Raw genomic sequence first — 20086 nt, 5'->3', positions numbered from 1 at the left:
CTTGCACGTGCACAGATCAGTACCACACTCGCACGTGCACAGATCAGTACCACACTCGCACGTGCACAGATCAGTACCACACTCGCACGTGCACAGATCAGTACCACACCGCACTCGTACGTTTTTCCACATTCACAGTGATCACCATTCCGTCGTAAGAATGCTTTTTGAGCAGACGTTTTTTGAGGGGCATTGCACTATTTCCTGCTCCTCGCTGTAATTAATTAAGTGATTAATTAATCAAGTAATTATGGAATTAATTAATTAGGTTGCATAGTTCAGTTAAATGTCTTTTATCGCCGAGATTTCTAGAAATTTTATTTGGGTATCGTGTTTGTACGTTTGATTTATTAAATATGAAGTAAAGAATAATTCATCACGATTCACGTCACAACGAAAAATGACGTCACGTAGCAGTAAAGTGACGTCACGTGGCAGCTTAAGGACATCACGCGAGAAAGTGAATACGTCGTGTGAAATTTTGACAGTATAATAATGACGTCACGTGACAGTATAATGACGTCACGTGACAGTATAATGACGTCACGTGACAGTATAATGACGTCACGTGACAGTATAATGACGTCACGTGACAGTATAATGACGTCACGTGGCAGTGTACTTACAGCTATCCAAGGATGTTTCAGAGCGTCCGATGCTGAAAAACGTTTCTCTGGGTCCACTGACAGCAAACTATCGATCAAATTCTGGAACAAAATAACATAATTTAAATTATTGTTACATCAGATTGTGGCATTACACTTTCAAATTATGAATTAATTTCAGATTTTGGTACTATATACTTTTTACAAAAGATTCTGTAACTCCAAGTAAGATAAATTACGTAACTTCTTTAAATATACATTTAGAGCAGAGAACTTAAAATACACTCAGATAATTAGCCATCAGTTAGATCAGGAAGATGTAGCAAAACTATTTAGAATATTTTATTTATTAATTTAATTGTCAATATATTGACAGGTAGATCGCAAATTTCCAGTTTCATAACTTCGAGACCGCCATCTAAGTACTTTGTTATAAGTAGTAATAGTGTATAGTGATGGTCCAATAGGTCAAATGGTGTGACCTCATGTCACGTGGTTTGAAATAATGTCACGTGGTTTGATATCATGTCACGTGGTTTGAGGTCATGTCACGTGGTTTGATATCATGTCACGTGGTGTGACGTCATGCGTCAAATTTCAAGTCGAAATGACCCATGATTTTCGCAAAACTCTATTTTTGAAAATCATGCAATCTAAATAATTATAAATTAAAAACCGGCACAAAAAAGCTGGGATAAAGAATAAAACAGACCTTAGCTTCGCTAGTTACAGGATCCCATTCTGGAGACGGATACTGAAATAAATTAGCTGGTTAGTTTCCAGAGGTTAGTTCCCAGAGGTTAGTTCCCAGAGGTTAGTTCCCAGAGGTTAGTTCCCAAAGATTGTTTTCTGTTAACACCTTTTCCCGAATTCCCATATCCAAAACATTCCCAGGTAATTCCTCTTACCTATTATATATATTACCTATTATATAAATTATAATGGTAAAAATGAATTACGTGTATTATTATTTATTTCCAGTCTAAAACTTTAAGTGTCATGTATATTGTATATAGTCGACATACAGATAAGTACGGTTATAGACGTTAAAAATTTTAAAGTTTATTCCAAAAATGGAGTGCAAAATTCGGTTATTTTGCAGGAATGATAGTACCGAATGATCTTTTAAGCATGTGATGATACGATGATACTATGTCATTATTTTGATACTGATACATCGGGGGGGGGGGGGGGCCAATGGCATAAAATGGCATAAAATGGCATAAAATGGAGACTTTTTCTATGGAGAAAATGGAAAAACCCATGAGTAATTCTCCATTTTCTCCATTTTATGCCATGAATTTTGTCTTCGAAATTTCATCTTTAACACCATTTAACACCTAAATTGGACATCCTAACATGTTTATTTACGCTTACTAGGGGCGTAACAAGCTTATGAAAGCTCATAGTAGGCTACTAGATGCTTATACTAGGTTAGTAGAGGCACACTTCAGGCAAACTCATAATTACTCAAGCCTAGTGTAAAGTTATTTCTACAGGCTACAGCAGGAGTGAGTAATAGGGAGAGTAATAGGCACTGCGAAGTGAGACCTACATCCTCGAAAGTCGAAACAAGCTCGCACTGCATAGGGGAGGCCTGCCTTCCGAGATTGCATTACCAGGGGAAGCCTCGAGTCCAAATTTGTGTATCGAGGGGTAGGTGCAGACTTCGATAAACCGAAAAACCAAAAAAATATTTTCGGCTAATAATGAAGAGGGTAGCATGAAACGTGGAGAAAAGTGGTTTTTAGAAAAACTTTGAAAAATTTTGACTTAGAAAATTTTCGGCCCGAGTCATTCTCGATACGTACCTCTCGTATCGAGAGCTCCCGATTCCGAGCTCGTGTTGCAAAGGGGAGGCCTGCCTTCCGAGATCGCATTACCAGGGGGAAGCCCGAAGCCTAGAGTCCAAAATTGTGTACCGAGGGGTAAATTTCTAAGTCAATATTTTTCAAAGTTTTTCTGAAAAACACTTTTCTCCACGTTTCATGCTACCTTGTTCATTATAAGCCGAAAATATTTTTTCGGTCAAAACTTTTGGAGAAAAGTGGTTTTTAGAAAAAACTTTGAAAAATTTTGACTTAGAAAATTTTCGGCCCGAGTCATTCTCGATACGTACCTCTCGTATCGAGAGCTCCCGATTCCGAGCTCGTGTTGCAAAGGGGAGGCCTGCCTTCCGAGATCGCATTACCAGGGGGAAGCCTAGAGTCCAAAATTTTTCAAATTTTTTTTCTGAAAACCGCTTTTCTCCACGTTTCATGCTACCCTTGATACATGTTACGTATCCCAAATATCAGAGATAGCGCGAAAAGTGGCATGCAACGTATGTCATTGCTACCCTGTTCATTATTTGCCGAAAATATTTTTTCGGTTTTTCGAAGTCCACACCTTCCCCTCGATACACAATTTTGGACTCGAGGTAATGCGATCTCGGAAGGCAGGCCTCCCCTTTGCAACACGAGCTCAGAATCGGGAGCTCTCGATACGGGAGGTACGTATCGAAAATGACTCGGACCGAAAATTTTCTGAGTCAACATTTTTCAAAGTTTTTCTGAAAACCACTTTTCTCCATGTTTCATGATACCCTGTTCATTATTGGCCGAAAATATCTTTTTTTTTTAATAATTTTTCTCGAAATTCTAAATTTTTCAGGTTTTTAATGGCATAAAATGGCATAAAATGGCATAAAATGGAGACTATTTCTATGGAGAAAATGGAAAAACCTATGAGTAATTCTCCATTTTCTCCATTTATGCCATTGGCCCCCCCCCCCCCCCCCCCCCCCCGATACATCACCGTATCGGGTAGAAGAGAATGATATATCGGTATCAGGCACAGACAACTTTTATTAACCTTCAATTCTTATGATTTTCTTTAAATCATCTACAGTACCTACATTAACATCTACAGTACTTACATTAACATCTAAAGTAGCTCTTTAAATATCATAGCGGGTTTAGATATTATGTAATTCTATTTATTTTCTTTATTGTTTATTTTCCAATGCCGCCAGTCTGGGCATCTTCAGCTAAAGTTGCGCAGTCGAACTGTCGCGATTTGATGAAATTACTATAGAATATAATATTCAGATGTAATTTACTATTTAGTATTCGACAACTTGTCTGCGTGGGATTAACTAGGATAATTAAGTAGAGTAAAACCCGTTTACCGCGGTTAATTGGGGTTTTGTTTGTTTACATTATGTATGTTAGGCCCTATTTGGGGAGAGGAAACGGCCGCGGTAAATCGAGCGCAGTCAATCGGGGTCAATACTGTAATAAGGATAATTAAGATAATTAGGATAGTTAAATTAATTAGGGTAAGTCAGATAATTAAGATAATTAGGTTGGGTAATATTTGTTCATAATTCAGCACTGAACATCAGTAATCAGAAGTTACACATCATACATTCATATTACATCACGGCCGCGAAAAGGTGACTGCTAAAAGTTAGAAATTGCAATCGAATTTCCACTAAAAAGCTCGAGAATTGGAGACTAGCTTTTTACGGCTGTGATTTTGTGGTGTTGCCGATATTGCAATGGACAATTCACTAGAAGCAGCAGTGATTAAAACTATAAGTCAGATCCTCTAATTTAAGATCTCTAATTTAAGATCTCTAATTTAAGATCTCTAATTTAAGATCTCTAAGTTAAGATCTCTAATTTAAGATCTCTAAGTTAAGATCTCTAATTTAAGATCTCTAATTTCAGATCTCTAATTTAAGATCTCTAATTTCAGATCTCTAATTTAAGATCTCTAAGTTAAGATCTCTAATTTAAGATCTCTAATTTAAGATCTCTAAGTTAAGATCTCTAATTTAAGATCTCTAAGTTAAGATCTCTAATTTAAGATCTCTAATTTCAGATCTCTAATTTAAGATCTCTAAGTTAAGATCTCTAAGTTAAGATCTCTAAGTTAAGACCTCTAAGTTAAGATCTCTAAGTTAAGATCTCTAAGTTAAGATCTCTAAGTTATAGTCTCTTAGTTAAATTCTTCAGCTTCATATCAGGGTTGAATTGAGAAATATAAAATAATTTCAAAATAATTTCAAAATAATTTCAAATAAGTAGCCATCATCCAGTCTGTGTCCTTCATAGCAACATTTGATGTGTTCCTGCAACTTATCATTGATATTACCAAAATCTCTGTGTATCCATTTACAAACCATTTATAAAATTAACATTTTGTAACATTGTTCTCGATAATGTGGTTATCGATAAATTTGACACAATCGAGCTGAGACATAAATCACGCGATCGCAGGTTATTGTGCTGTTTGATGACGTCACGTGACAGTGTGATGATGTCACGTGACGTCATTGTCCACAGTCTAATGACGTCACATCACAGTGCAATGACGTCACGTAACAGTGCCATGGTGTCACGTGATTGTAAGATGACAAAACATTCGTCGATTACAAAACCATTGCAACCCAACCATTTCTGCCGTAATTTGAGAATTTTTACATCGATTATTCCATATTAAGGAAAGCACACTAAAGATTCTCTGTGACAGACTGACCACGGAATATTACAATTACAGTGAATATCTTTCTTATATTAATGCTCTATTTTCTGGCATTATTCGGATTGCAAGTCACATGTTGGCTTATTCTTGGGTTTAAGTTTGATGAAACAGCGAATAAAATGGTAAAAACTGAAATTTCAGCTTTACAATATAATACTTGAGATTTGAATATGTTTAATGATAGATATATTTCAAATAACCCCCTTCATAATGGTGCAATATGTGACAGAAATGGTATATTTTATATTTTTATCAGCTTATTGGTGACTTGATGATGGCTGACAGCTGAGAAGGATCTTGTAAAGGTCAGAAGCTATTGGAGGATTGGAAGTTAAGTAGATGGTATTATTAACTAAAGCTAAAGAATATTATAGTTATTTTACCCATATTATAGTTATTTTACCCGTAAATTACTGGTTAGTACCCATAGAAAAGTCCCCCTCCAGAAATAAAATGTCCCTCCCCTAAAATCATAAATCCCCCTCCCTTTTTTTAGAGTAGTACTTACATCGTAGTCTCCGTGCACTATTTGTTCGTACATTTTGTACTTGTCTTCGTCCCAGAATGGAGGATATCCCGCCAGCAAAATGTAGAGTACCACACCTGAAAAATAAATAAGTCAAATTGTTTATCTCGAATATAGAATGTCGTGGACAATTCCAGAAAAAAATCACAAATAATTTTATGTTTTAAAAAAGGACCACATAACAGTCAACACCGGAGTATTGAAAAAATAAGTCTAACTATTTCCTCTTAAAACATGAGACGCGCATCACAACAAGATGCTAGGGTTGTAGAGCAAGGAGGGACATTGAGCATTCATTACCACATAAATAAACATAGCTGTAATAATTGTATAACAATTGTTATCATTATTATAAATCAACATAACTGTATACTTTCTTAGTATAGAGCCTCGGCACAGAGGCTCTATAGGGTTACTGAAAAGGAGATAAGCACCTCAGGCCATCCCAACTTGTGGGAGAGACCTGCCCTTGTATCTTGTTTGTGTATACTTTTATTTCACCTACAGAAGGATGGAACTAACTTGTGAGATGAAACTGGGAGGTGAAGGATACCTTTAGTTTGTACTGTGACATATGAGTCACTCTACAATCATTTCTAGGACACCCAGTCTGTGGTCACCAGGTTAATCATTGTAATGGAGATGGGATATCGTCACGTGACAGTTTCATAAAGTCACGTGACTTTTTGGAGAGTGTTTTAATTTCCATCAACATTATATCACGACCACGAAAAGATTTTCATAGCTGTGCTATAGACAAAAGTATACTTTTCGTTCAACATTTTATATGGATATTGTAGTGAATATAACTTTGTAGAGTAACAATATTGATGTGCTCTACATAACACAGTACACTGTATTAATATAATACAGATTAAACAGTGATATCATGATAAGAGGTCTGACTGGTAACAGTGTGATGACGTCACGTGACAGTGTGATGACGTCACGTGACAGTGTGATGACGTCACGTTACAGTGTGATGATATCACGTGACAGTGTGATGACGTCACGTGTAATTGTCATGATAAGAGGTCTGACTGGTAACTCCACGGTGACTCCATCAGATAACAGTTGTTAATCTTAGTTAGTTTGTAACACAATACACCCCTCCGTGCTTGAATCACTTAGTTACACTGTTAAGACACGGATACTATCCCCAAGTTTTAACAGAGTATCTCTCACGCTGGTAGAGTGTCAAATATTATGTGAATACTGGTGGGGAGGCAGATTGGTAAATGTCAAAGTTCATTTTTATTGAGGTTATCTTGTGTGCTTATGTCAACATTCTTCGTCAGACCAATAAGAACGCAGTATCACAGCCATGTGACACAAACCAAATACCAATCAATCAGAACGCAGTATCACAGCCATGTGACAGAAACCAACCAATCAGAACGCAGTATCATATCCCAGCAGTATCCCAGTATTGCTATGAAACCATTAATTTGAGAAGTGAATTTATTTTAGTGATTATTTTAGGAAACACAAACTCACAAACTGCCTTGAAATAAATTGATTCTGACTTAGTTCTCGATTAAATCATTAAAATTCGCGAAAATTTATGTCTTTGAAGATAATTCACTTCTATAAAATCGTAAGAATAAGTGCCCGCAAAATATCTGGCTAAGTCTAAACATATGTATCTTATAAGGAGTCTATTCGGTATAATAATGAACTAATTTCAGCACATTAAGCTACAAAATTATGCATTAGATGAAACATTTGGTCCAATCTAAGAGATTTACTCGTTGATTTGTCTCAATATAATATGTACATGGTATGTGCTGAATGTATAGTATGATTTTACGATCATTTATATTGTATATTACTCTGATTTACATTTTACTGTATACTATTACCCTTATAAAACTTACATATATTACCCTTATGTACACTGTATATTACCACATTGCAAAATGTATATTATATCACCATAATATACACTGTATACTACCATGATAAAGTACAAACAGTACATAATCAATAAATGTTTTTGCCATGAAACGGACCAAACTGATCCTAACTCATATTCCACTCATCATAGCATATCGCTTCAGCATGTACAAAGGGCATAACCTCAATCAGTTTAATGTAGTGAAATGACTGGTGTGAATGAAGTAGTGTACTAATACAAGTTGGAGAGGATCAGGTAAGCTTAGTCAGCATCCATGATGTTACAAACCCTCTGGGACATTACTGCGCCCAGTCTCCAAAGTTACAGTATATTCCTACTACGGACAAACAAACACAGACAAAACACCAACAAGAAACTGATATACACTAGCTAGCTCAGAGAGGAAATGAGTACAAACAGTACATTACCCTTTATAAATTACATTGTATATTACCCTTAATACACACTATACAATAAACATAGTACACAATCCAATGTACACTATACATTACCTATTACCCTAATAATGTATTACAATTTCCACACACTTTAATTTCTACTGACCCCGGTTCAGGATATGAGAGCCTCTCTTACCGTGCATTTAGAGCAATTAACCTCGACCAATCAGGGGACAGTATCCCAGCCACGTGACACAAACCAACCAATCAGAACGCAGTATCTGCTGGTCATGTGATTTGAACTTACCATTAGGAGGTGGATGGGTGTAAGGAGCGATTAAAGCAGATTTGGTGCTGGAAAAGAGCTGAATAGGTACTGTACAGGGTAGAGAGAGAGAGAGAGAGAGAGAGAGAGAGAGAGAGAGAGAGAGAGAGAGAGAGAGAGAGAGAGAGATAGAGAGAGAGAGAGAGAGAGAGAGAGAGAGAGAGAGAGAGAGAGAGAGAGAGAGAGAGAGAGAGAGAGAGAGAGAGAGAGAGAGAGAGAGAGAGAGAGAGAGAGAGAGAGAGAGGGGGGGTGGGGGGTGGGGGGTAATACAGTAATACAATGTGCTTTATACTTTTATAGTTCATGGATGATAGGATATTTTATATTCACCAATGTGGCCTTGCGAATATTTCTGTGGACATGCTAAGTAAGGTGACATAAATTATTCATTATTTAACAGACACTAGTACATGTACTATGTATACGAAACATGTTCTGATTAAGTCTTTATTTCGACTACACTATACAGTATACAATGACTTACAACAAACCCTGCAGACGTGACCCAAACCAACCAATCAGAGCACAGCATCTGGTCACGTGAATTAGAGTGCAGAACCTGGAGTAATCGTCCTGGACCTTTGATAGAGTAAACCATTATAGACTCCTCTAGACCAAGACAGATTTCACGAGCAACTGTTGCATTTGACCGACTAATAAAGCTTTCTCCTATTGTCCTTGGAACTGTGCTATTGGCGGAAACATTGTACAGTCGGCATAACCAGTCTCTAGCTAAATGGTTTAAGTGTTCTAACTAACGTTCAGTATATTTGGTAGATTGAGAACTGTGGTAGATTGAGAACTGTGCTGTATTTGGTAGATTGAGAACTGTGCTGTATTTGGTAGATTGAGAACTGTGCTGTATTTGGTAGATTGAGAACTGTGCTGTATTTGGTAGATTGAGAACTGTGCTGTATTTGCTGGATTGAGAACTGTGCTGTATTTGGTAGATTGAGAACTGTGGTAGATTGATAACTGTGCTGTATGTAGTAGATTGAGAACTGTGCTGTATTTGGTAGATTGATAACTGTGCTGTATTTGGGAGATTGAGAACTGTGTTGTATTTGGTAGTTTTAGAACTGTGCTGTATTTAGGAGATTGAGAACTGTGTTGTATTTGGTAGATTTAGAACTGTGCTGTATTTGGTGGATTGAGAACTGTGATGTATTTGTGAGATTGAGAATTGTGCTGTATTTGCTGGATTGAGAACTGTGCTGTATTTGGTAGATTGAGAACTGTGGTAGATTGATAACTGTGCTGTATGTAGTAGATTGAGAACTGTGCTGTATTCGGTAGATTGATAACTGTGCTGTATTTGGGAGATTGAGAACTGTGTTGTATTTGGTAGTTTTAGAACTGTGCTGTATTTGGGAGATTGAGAACTGTGTTGTATTTGGTAGATTTAGAACTGTGCTGTATTTGGTGGATTGAGAACTGTGATGTATCTGGGAGATTGAGAACTGTGCTGTATTTGGTAGATTGAGAACTGTGCTGTATTTGGTAGATTTTAGATTGAGAACTGTGCTGTATTTGGTAGATTGAGAACTGTGGTAGATTGATAACTGTGCTGTATGTGGTAGATTGAGAACTGTGCTGTATTTGGTAGATTGATAACTGTGCTGTATTTGGGAGATTGAGAACTGTGTTGTATTTTGTAGTTTTAGAACTGTGCTGTATTTGGGAGATTGAGAACTGTGTTGTATTTGGTAAATCTAGAACTGTGCTGTATTTGGTGGATTGAGAACTGTGTTGTATTTGGTAGATTGAGAACTGTGTTGTATTTGGTAGATTGATAACTGTGTTGTATTTGGTAGATTTATAACTGTGATGTATTTGGGAGCTTGAGAACTGTGCTTTATTTGGGAGATTGAGAACTGTGTTGTATTTGGTAGATTGATAACTGTGCTGTATTTGGGAGATTGAGAACTGTGTTGTATTTTGTAGTTTTAGAACTGTGCTGTATTTGGGAGATTGAGAACTGTGTTGTATTTGGTAAATTTAGAACTGTGCTGTATTTGGTGGATTGAGAACTGTGCTGTATTTGGTAGATTTAGAACTGTGATGTATTTGGGAGATTTAGAACTGTGCTGTATTTGGGAGATGGAGAACTGTGCTGTATTTGGTGGATTGAGAACTGTGTTGTATTTGGTAGATTGAGAACTGTGTTGTATTTGGTAGATTGATAACTGTGTTGTATTTGGTAGATTGAGAACTGTGGTAGATTGATAACTGTGCTGTATGTGGTAGATTGAGAACTGTGTTGTATTTGGGAGATTGAGAACTGTGTTGTATTTGGTAAATTTAGAACTGTGCTGTATTTGGTGGATTGAGAACTGTGCTGTATTTGGTAGATTTAGAACTGTGATGTATTTGGGAGATTTAGAACTGTGCTGTATTTGGGAGATGGAGAACTGTGCTGTATTTGGTGGATTGAGAACTATGTTGTATTTGGTAGATTGAGAACTGTGTTGTATTTGGTAGATTGAGAACTGTGCTGTATTTGGTAGATTGAGAACTGTGGTAGATTGATAACTGTGCTGTATGTGGTAGATTGAGAACTGTGCTGTATTTGGTAGATTGATAACTGTGCTGTATTTGGGAGATTGAGAACTGTGTTGTATTTTGTAGTTTTAGAACTGTGCTGTATCTGGGAGATTGAGAACTGTGTTGTATTTGGTAAATCTAGAACTGTGCTGTATTTGGTGGATTGAGAACTGTGTTGTATTTGGTAGATTTAGAACTGTGCTGTATTTGGTGGATTGAGAACTGTGCTGTATTTGGGAGATTGAGAACTGTGCTGTATTTGGTAGATTGATAACTGTGCTGTATGTAGTAGATTGATAACTGTGCTGTATTTGGGAGATTGAGAACTGTGTTGTATTTGGTAGATTGAGAACTGTGTTGTATTTGGTAGATTGATAACTGTGCTGTATTTGGTGGATTGAGAACTGTGCTGTATTTGGGAGATTGAGAACTGTGCTGTATTTGGTAGATTGATAACTGTGCTGTATTTGGGAGATTGAGAACTGTGTTGTATTTGGTAGATTGAGAACTGTGTTGTATTTGGTAGATTGATAACTGTGTTGTATTTGGTAGATTTATAACTGTGATGTATTTGGGAGCTTGAGAACTGTGCTTTATTTGGGAGATTGAGAACTGTGTTGTATTTGGTAGATTGATAACTGTGCTGTATTTGGGAGATTGAGAACTGTGTTGTATTTTGTAGTTTTAGAACTGTGCTGTATTTGGGAGATTGAGAACTGTGTTGTATTTGGTAAATTTAGAACTGTGCTGTATTTGGTGGATTGAGAACTGTGCTGTATTTGGTAGATTTAGAACTGTGATGTATTTGGGAGATTTAGAACTGTGCTGTATTTGGGAGATGGAGAACTGTGCTGTATTTGGTGGATTGAGAACTGTGTTGTATTTGGTAGATTGAGAACTGTGTTGTATTTGGTAGATTGATAACTGTGTTGTATTTGGTAGATTTAGAACTGTGATGTATTTGGGAGCTTGAGAACTGTGCTTTATTTGGGAGATTGAGAACTGTGTTGTATTTGGTAGATTGATAACTGTGCTGTATTTGGGAGATTGAGAACTGTGTTGTATTTTGTAGTTTTAGAACTGTGCTGTATTTGGGAGATTGAGAACTGTGTTGTATTTGGTAAATTTAGAACTGTGCTGTATTTGGGAGATTGAGAACTGTGTTGTATTTGGTAAATTTAGAACTGTGCTGTATTTGGTGGATTGAGAACTGTGCTGTATTTGGTAGATTTAGAACTGTGATGTATTTGGGAGATTTAGAACTGTGCTGTATTTGGGAGATTGAGAACTGTGCTGTATTTGGTGGATTGAGAACTGTGTTGTATTTGGTAGATTGATAACTGTGTTGTATTTGGTAGATTTAGAACTGTGATGTATTTGGGAGCTTGAGAACTGTGCTTTATTTGGGAGATTGAGAACTGTGTTGTATTTGGTAGATTGATAACTGTGCTGTATTTGGGAGATTGAGAACTGTGTTGTATTTTGTAGTTTTAGAACTGTGCTGTATTTGGGAGATTGAGAACTGTGTTGTATTTGGTAAATTTAGAACTGTGCTGTATTTGGTGGATTGAGAACTGTGCTGTATTTGGTAGATTTAGAACTGTGATGTATTTGGGAGATTTAGAACTGTGCTGTATTTGGGAGATTGAGAACTGTGCTGTATTTGGGAGATTGAGAACTGTGTTGTATTTGGTAGATTGATAACTGTGATGTATTTGGGAGATTTAGATTTTAGAACTGTGCTGTATATGGGAGATTAAGAACTGTGCTTTATTTGGTAGATTGAGAACTGTGTTGTATTTGGTAGATTGATAACTGTGTTGTATTTGGTAGATTTAGAACTGTGTTGTATTGTGTAGTTTTAGAACTGTGATGTATTTGGTAGATTGAGAACTGTGCTGTATTTGGTAGATTTAGAACTGTGCTGTATTTGGGAGATTGAGAACTGTGTTGTATTTGGTAAATTTAGAACTGTGCTGTATTTGGTGGATTGAGAACTGTGTTGTATTTGGTAGATTTAGAACTGTGATGTGTTTGGGAGATTTAGAACTGTGCTGTATTTGGGAGATTTAGAACTGTGCTGTATTTGGGAGATTGATAACTGTGTTGTATTTGGTAGATTTAGAACTGTGCTGTATTTGGGAGATTGAGAACTGTGCTTTATTTGGTAGATTGAGAATTGTGTTGTATTTGGTAGATTGATAACTGTGTTGTATTTGGTAGATTTAGAACTGTGTTGTATTTGGTAGATTGAGAACTGTGATGTATTTGGGAGATTTAGAACTGTGCTATATTTGGTAGATTGAGAACTGTGTTGTATTTGGTAGATTGAGAACTGTGTTGTATTTGGTAGATTTAGAACTGTGCTGTACTTGGGAGATTGAGAACTGTGCTGTATTTGGGAGATTGAGAACTGTGTTGTATTTGGGAGATTGAGAACTGTGATGTATTTGGTAGATTGAGAACTGTGTTGTATTTGGTAGATTGATAACTGTGTTGTATTTGGTAGATTTAGAACTGTGTTGTATTTGGTAGATTGAGAACTGTGATGTATTTGGGAGATTTAGAACTGTGCTATATTTGGTAGATTGAGAACTGTGTTGTATTCGGTAGATTGAGAACTGTGTTGTATTTGGTAGATTTAGAACTGTGCTGTACTTGGGAGATTGAGAACTGTGCTGTATTTGGGAGATTGAGAACTGTGTTGTATTTGGTAGATTGATAACTGTGTTGTATTGGTAGATTTAGAACTGTGCTGTATTTGGGAGATTGAGAACTGTGTTGTATTTGGTAGATTGATAAATGTGTTGTATTGGTAGATTTAGAACTGTGCTGTATTTGAACCAGAGATGTCACTAAATATCTACATACCTACCATTCCACAGCAATGTTAAGAACGTGGTTTACCTTGTGTTCTCAGCTAGTGACACTACATTTCAGTGTTGTCGCTGACTCAAGATTTCAGGTTATTGGAACTACATCTGATCACGTGACCAAACATTTCAGATAAAGTGTGATTATTAGAGATTTATAATTAGTGTGTATTTCATCTCATGATTATTGTGAATTTTGGAAAGTTCTGGATTCAGTAGCAAATAATATCTTAATTAATGAACCACTACGTTCATGATTGGCAGTACACAATCACACAGATTTCTGATCAGCAGGGTACCGTTAAATTAACATGAAAAGGATGACTTGAGCGTGAGTTGCACCGCGGTATATAGTGTAATTAATGAAAATATTCGGACACACATGAAAAATCAACCACCAGTATATTAAACATTGGTAAAGTAACACATTTTGACCACCATGCCACTCACCAGTATTGGTCAAGCACCACATTTTGACCACCATGCCACTCGCCAGTATTGGTCAAGCACCACATTTTGACCACCCGTATTGGTAGTATAGCACATCACAGTCACCCTGATTCCAGAGAACCATTACCAACCAATGAGCACGTGTATGTCTGACTTCAATATTTTCGATACCATGCTTGCTTGGAATACTCTGATTAACCGCTAAGTAACCCAAGGGTAATCACTGATGACTGAGTAACCGCGGAGTAACAAAATATCCCCTGTTCATCAGTTTGATGAAACATGCTAAGCTCATTTAATTTCTACTATTACATGGAGTAATAAACAGGTAATAATATACCTGAGTAATAAATTAATACTTTTATGTGGTAATCTATGTCAATACACATTGTCCTAACATTTGGTCAAATACTTTGATACTCTCAAAATTACTAATGTGAGTATAACAAATAATCTGACTGTTATGCGTCTCTAATGATGAATACTTCAAGATTTCAAGATTTCAAGATCCTTCATACCTGTAGTCATTCCCCCGCCAAAATAAAACGTAACACTTGTACATTGTTGTACATTACTACATGGAGTTACTCCATTGGAGTATGGTCTATATTAAGGAATTACGCAATCCTACCAAATACGGAATATCAGCGGTATCTCCCCACCATTAGTAACGGTAACAAATTAGAGTCGGACAGATTCCAGTGTACCAATAGATCACCTAGTGTATCTAGTTAAATGTACAGAACTGTTACAGTGTACTATACTGTACCTGCAAGTGTACCCGCAAGTGTACCCGCAAGTGTACCCGCAAGTGTACCCGCAAAAGTACCCGCAAGTGTACCCGCAAAAGTACCCGCAAGTGTACCCGCAAGTGTACCCGCAAGTGTACCCGCAAGAGTACCCGCAAGTGTACCCGCAAGTACTACTACCAGGTCGGGACTAACTCTTATCTACGCCAGATAACTCCTCCACAAATTCCAATCCCACTTCAGGCTCGCAATTCCTCTTGAGAGTTTAAATTTCAGTAAAATGATAACATGGACAAATCACCCAGTGTAATATACACAGCTATTACTCAGCTCTTATAACAGAGAGAGAGATCAATTAATTCTCTATTTAATTACCCTAATTGGTCATTTGAACCCAATTAGTCGTGTAAAATGGCTCTATTAGTCGTATTACATGAGTATATTAGCTGTGTAACGAGGAATAGTTAGCTGTGTAACAGCTGTGTAACAAGGCTCTATTAGTTGTGTAACAAGGCTCTATTAGTTGTGTAACAAGGCTCTATTAGTTGTGTAACAAGGCTCTATTAGTTGTGTAATAAGGCTCTATTAGTTGGGTAACAAGGCTCTATTAGTTGGGTAACAAGGATCTATTAGTTGTGTAACAAGGATCTATTAGTTGTGTAACAATGTAGCTTGGTTTGGTGATCAACACTTACTCTCTAAAACAATGCATATTAAATTGATTGGATAGCTATCTGCTATAACACATAACCATGAGATGCTATGAAATAAACCATTCTGCTCAATAGATATGATCAAACCCTCCATGTTCATTTGCTGATTAAATTTCATGGTTTGTGGTTCTGATTAGATTGCTACTATTTGACCAGACGAACACAAGGTAATGTCAGGAACGAGTGAATCACATAGATTTTGATATTAATTATAGTGAATTATAGTTCTACTTTTCACAGAAATGACATGTCGTTTACTGTTGTTAAATTATTTATTTTGAAAATAAATCGTGGCTGGAATTTTTGATCCAACAATTTTACCAACATTTGTTTCGGCTGACTGACTCTAACGATTTAATATTTATCACGATATGGATGTCAATCTCATATCTTTAGTTAAATCTCATATCTTTAATGTTAAATTATTACATTATGGAGATTTAATCTCGTACCTATCCATATTTTAAGATACGAACTTAAAAGTTAAATCCCCTTCATTTCAAATATGAAGATGGCTCACAAGTTTTATATTTCAGTATTATGTTGTTATGATTGTTACTAACGATGTTACTTATCTTAGCATGGAGCTTTAGCTCACTCTTATTACAAAGGTAAGAGCAAGTCATTTCATTGGTGACAGAAGTGAATACGAACGACGCTATGGATGAACAGATGAAAGAGGTGCAGGCCAGCTTGGCTTTGTTGATGAAGAACAACAAAGAAATGTCGGAAAAGATCGCAGCCCTGGAAGTAGAGAACCGGGAGATCAAGAAGAATGCTGGCAATGTTCAGGAGCGGATCCAGGAGAATAAAGCGAAGTGGGAGGAAATGAACAAGGAAGCAGTAGAGTTGCTCCAGCGGATGACATTGGCCCAAGAGGACTTGGCGAATGACAATGTCGAGGCGGAGTACTTTCAGAAGAGTTGCGCAGAAACAGTACTAGCCTGTACAATGCTGACGGGCAGTTATGGCGGAGAAATGGCCCAAGGAAGCACCAAGGTGAAACAGGAGCCAGTAGAGGAAGAAGTACTGGGGACGCCGTACGACGCGATGGGAAAGGAAGAGAGGATAGACCTATCTTTCGGACACGACGGGGACTACTCTGCAGTTTCAATGAGAAGGTTCATCGAGAGATATAAAGTGGTCAAAGAGCTGAACATGCGGGCACGACTGAGAGGGTGGGACTCCCCATCCTACAGGGCTGGGAAGCTGACGCTTTGTCTGCAAGGGGAAGCATTTGACTACGTGAGTTTTGCGAGCTCCATGCTGAATCCGTGGACAAGTAACGACGAATTACTTGTGAGTAAGTTGAAGGATAAATTCACGAATGTACAGGCAATCGAACTGAACATTCTTGGGTTTGAGAAGAGTATCCAGGAGCCCAGGGAGACAATCAGTGACTACATGACCCGACTGCAAATGACGGTGAAGGAGGCATACGACGGAGATAGCCAATTAGACCTCGACAGAAGGGTAGCATGGAAGTTTGTAAGTGGATTGGGGGACGAGAGGATCAAGCGGAAGCTGCTAGAGGGTGGCTGGATGAAATCACGGCAAGAGGCGAAACCCCTGGAGGACCTCCTAAAGGTAGCGGATATAGCAAAGAAGACGGACGACGCAGTAAAAGCCATGGGTAAGGAGACCGGCAGCATCAACGCAGCACAAGAATATTCGGTTAGCGCGTGGGAGCAAAAGTCATCGTCACATGCTGGAGACAGGAGGAAGCAATCGTCCGGCGAGTCAGGCCGGTCAAATAGGAGCAGCAGTTCGAGAGGAAGTGGTGAATCATCAGACGGGCTACCACTAGAATTCCTTGAATGCTTCTACTGTAAAAAGAAACACCGAGGGGGGTGGTTTCACTGCGCAGTGCGAAAGAAGGAGGACCCTACGTGGAGACCGGCAAGAAGAGGTGACAAGGCTGGAAGAGGAAGGGGTACGGATTTTCGGTAGAGCCCCCTATAGACGGGCAGAGTGATGGGGGCGGGGAGAATACTGGAGAGCAACCTAGCAGCAGAGAAGGGGAGGAGCATGACGTGAAACCTTGGGCATGTGCCAGAGCCCAGTTTCGGGTCATTACTCCTGAGAAGGGTGGTAAAGGACGGCGGAAGCAGTTACAACAGATGAAGGGGATCGCTTCAGAGGGTCTGAACTCGACACCATATATTAGGATTAAGTGGGAGAATGGAGTTGAGGAAACAGCACTGTTCGATACAGGGGCCCAGTGGTCATTAATATGTGAAGACTTACTCACAGAACAGGAGAAGGCCACAATGGAGAAATCGGCGTTATGTGGGAGAGGAGTATCCGGCGAAAGAATACCTGTCACGGGAGAGATACGAAGAACTGTCTCTGTGGGTGGACTGACTTTTGCCCACCAGCGATTCATTGTGGTTGAGAAGATGATCTGCTCGATGATATTGGGGATAGATTTCTGGTCTAGGATAGCCAACATATCATTTGACTTCAACAAGAGTGTGATGACTATCAATGGTAACAGTGAAGAGATAGAGTTGCTATGCCACCCAGCCGCAGGCAGGAGCAGCGTCGCAGGGACCATTGAGGAGGAGAACTCAGTGGAAGTGGTAGTGGATGCCGAACGTAAGATCCCTACCAGGAGTGAGGCGTTAGTGACATGTTACATCCCCAACATGGAGATGGGTAAGGAGTATATGGTTCAACCAATAACGTTTGACGATAAGCTAGTAAGCACACCTTACGGGATTGTTCAGGGAACAAAGAGTGGTAAGGTACAGATCAGGGTAGCAAATCTAGGAGAGGAAGAAGTGACCCTGGCAGAAGGGGATCCCATTGCTACAGTTGAACTCGGGACCGTATGGGTATCAAACCACAATGCGGGTAAAGCGTTCACCAGGGCTACAAAGAAAGGCAAAGCAACGGAATTGAGCGAGTTGGTGTGCAGTGAGCTGGAGCCGAGCAAGAGGGGTCAATTAATAGGACTTCTAAACAGATATGAAGGTGTGTTCTATAAGGGAGGAGAGCTGCCTATTGTTAGAGTGGGTGTGGAGCACACCATAAGGCTGAAAGAGGACAGCTCACCAGTAGTGAGCAAGCCGAGGAGGTTGTCAAAAGAGTTAGCCGATGAAGTCCGGGAACACGTCGATGAGCTACTCAAACAAGGAGTAGTCAGGGAATCTAACAGCCAATGGGCATCACCCATAGTGTGTGCACGCAAGAAAGACGGGAGCCTGAGGATGGCGATTGATTATCGGATAACCAATGAGAAGTCAAATACAGCGACTTTACATCCAATACCGCTCATTGACGATCTTTTGGACAGGCTGGGGAAGGCTAAGTACTTTGCAGTCCTTGATGCAAAGTCGGGATACCACCAGTTACCACTACGAAAGGAAGATTCGGAGACAACGGCATTTGTAGTACCATGGGGGCATTATGAGTTTGCAGGAAGAACCCCGTTTGGTTTGAAAGGTGCGGGATATTCATTCCAAAGGATGATGTCAGTGATCTTGGGGAGTTCAAACTTCGTCGATGCACTGTGCTATTTGGACGACATCCTAGTCTGGGGGGAAACTTGGGAGGTATTCATGAAACGGCTCAAGAAGGTGCTGGAAAAGGTGAAGGATGCAGGCCTGGCCTTGGCATCGAAGAAGTGCCAGTTTGGAGTCAGGGAAGTCAGTTACTTGGGATGCACCATCAAAGAAGGCATGGTGAAGATAAACGAACAGAGAGTGCAGCAACTGAGGAGCATAGAGCGCCCTCATAATGTACGAGAGCTTAGAAGGGCTTTAGGTGCGTTTGGCTACGTGCAAAGGTGGCTACCAGGATTGTCACAGATTGCCAGGCCATTGTATAATGCGATCACGGACCAGCCGTATGCCCGGCTGAAGTGGACGGAGGAAATGAATGAATCATTTTCAACAATAAAGAAATTGATTGCGGACGCAGTGTCGTTGAGTTTGCCCGACATGGATAAGCCATTCACCTTAGTAACAGACTGTAGTCAAATGGCAGCGGGAGCCATGCTGGCACAGAGGTGCATGGAAGCACCGGATACCCTGAAGCCTGTGGCATTCTACCACCACGCGTTATCCAAAGCAGAACAGGGATACTCAGCTACCGAGAAGGAGTTGTTGGCGATGGTAAAGGCGGTAGTGAAGTTCAGAGTGTATCTAGGCAAGCAGTTCAACCTGATTACGGACCACCAAGCACTGAGTTGGCTTCGTTCACTTGAACCGGAGAATGAGACGGGGAGAAGGGGACGTTGGTTAGACCTGATTCAGCAGTTTGACATGAAAGTCACTCATAAGAAAGGGAAAAGCCCAGAGATGAGAATAGCTGATTACCTTTCACGGGTCAAATGTGACGGAAATGTAACTGTGAAAGACCGTAGCGAAGTGTTTGTCGTGATGACCGCTGGAGGCGAGGAGGCGATAACTGTCAGTCGAGAACAGATCCTGAGCGAGCAGAGCAATGACGCAGCAGTACAAACGATGCGTA

At 39.1% G+C, this 20086-nt stretch overlaps 1 protein-coding gene across 2 annotated transcripts in view; it reads right to left on the bottom strand.

The window, feature by feature from the left end:
• The window catches only part of LOC134813740 (calcium/calmodulin-dependent protein kinase type II subunit alpha-like), a 56146-nt gene that overhangs the window by 19475 nt on the left and 16585 nt on the right, over window positions 1–20086 (bottom strand). For both annotated transcript variants that reach the window (XM_063821610.1, XM_063821611.1), the window contains exons 7-9: window positions 5644–5738; window positions 1318–1359; window positions 627–707 (exon numbers count right to left, since the gene is read on the bottom strand). In XM_063821610.1, the coding sequence (XP_063677680.1) occupies window positions 627–707; window positions 1318–1359; window positions 5644–5738 (218 nt within the window). The remainder of the gene's footprint in view (window positions 1–626; window positions 708–1317; window positions 1360–5643; window positions 5739–20086) is intronic.

The sequence above is a fragment of the Bolinopsis microptera genome, chromosome 4 (assembly GCF_026151205.1).
Source record: "Bolinopsis microptera isolate Bmic1 chromosome 4, MBARI_Bmic_1.0, whole genome shotgun sequence".
Taxonomy (NCBI): Eukaryota; Metazoa; Ctenophora; class Tentaculata; order Lobata; family Bolinopsidae; genus Bolinopsis; species Bolinopsis microptera.
This window is presented reverse-complemented; position numbering and strand designations above follow the sequence as displayed.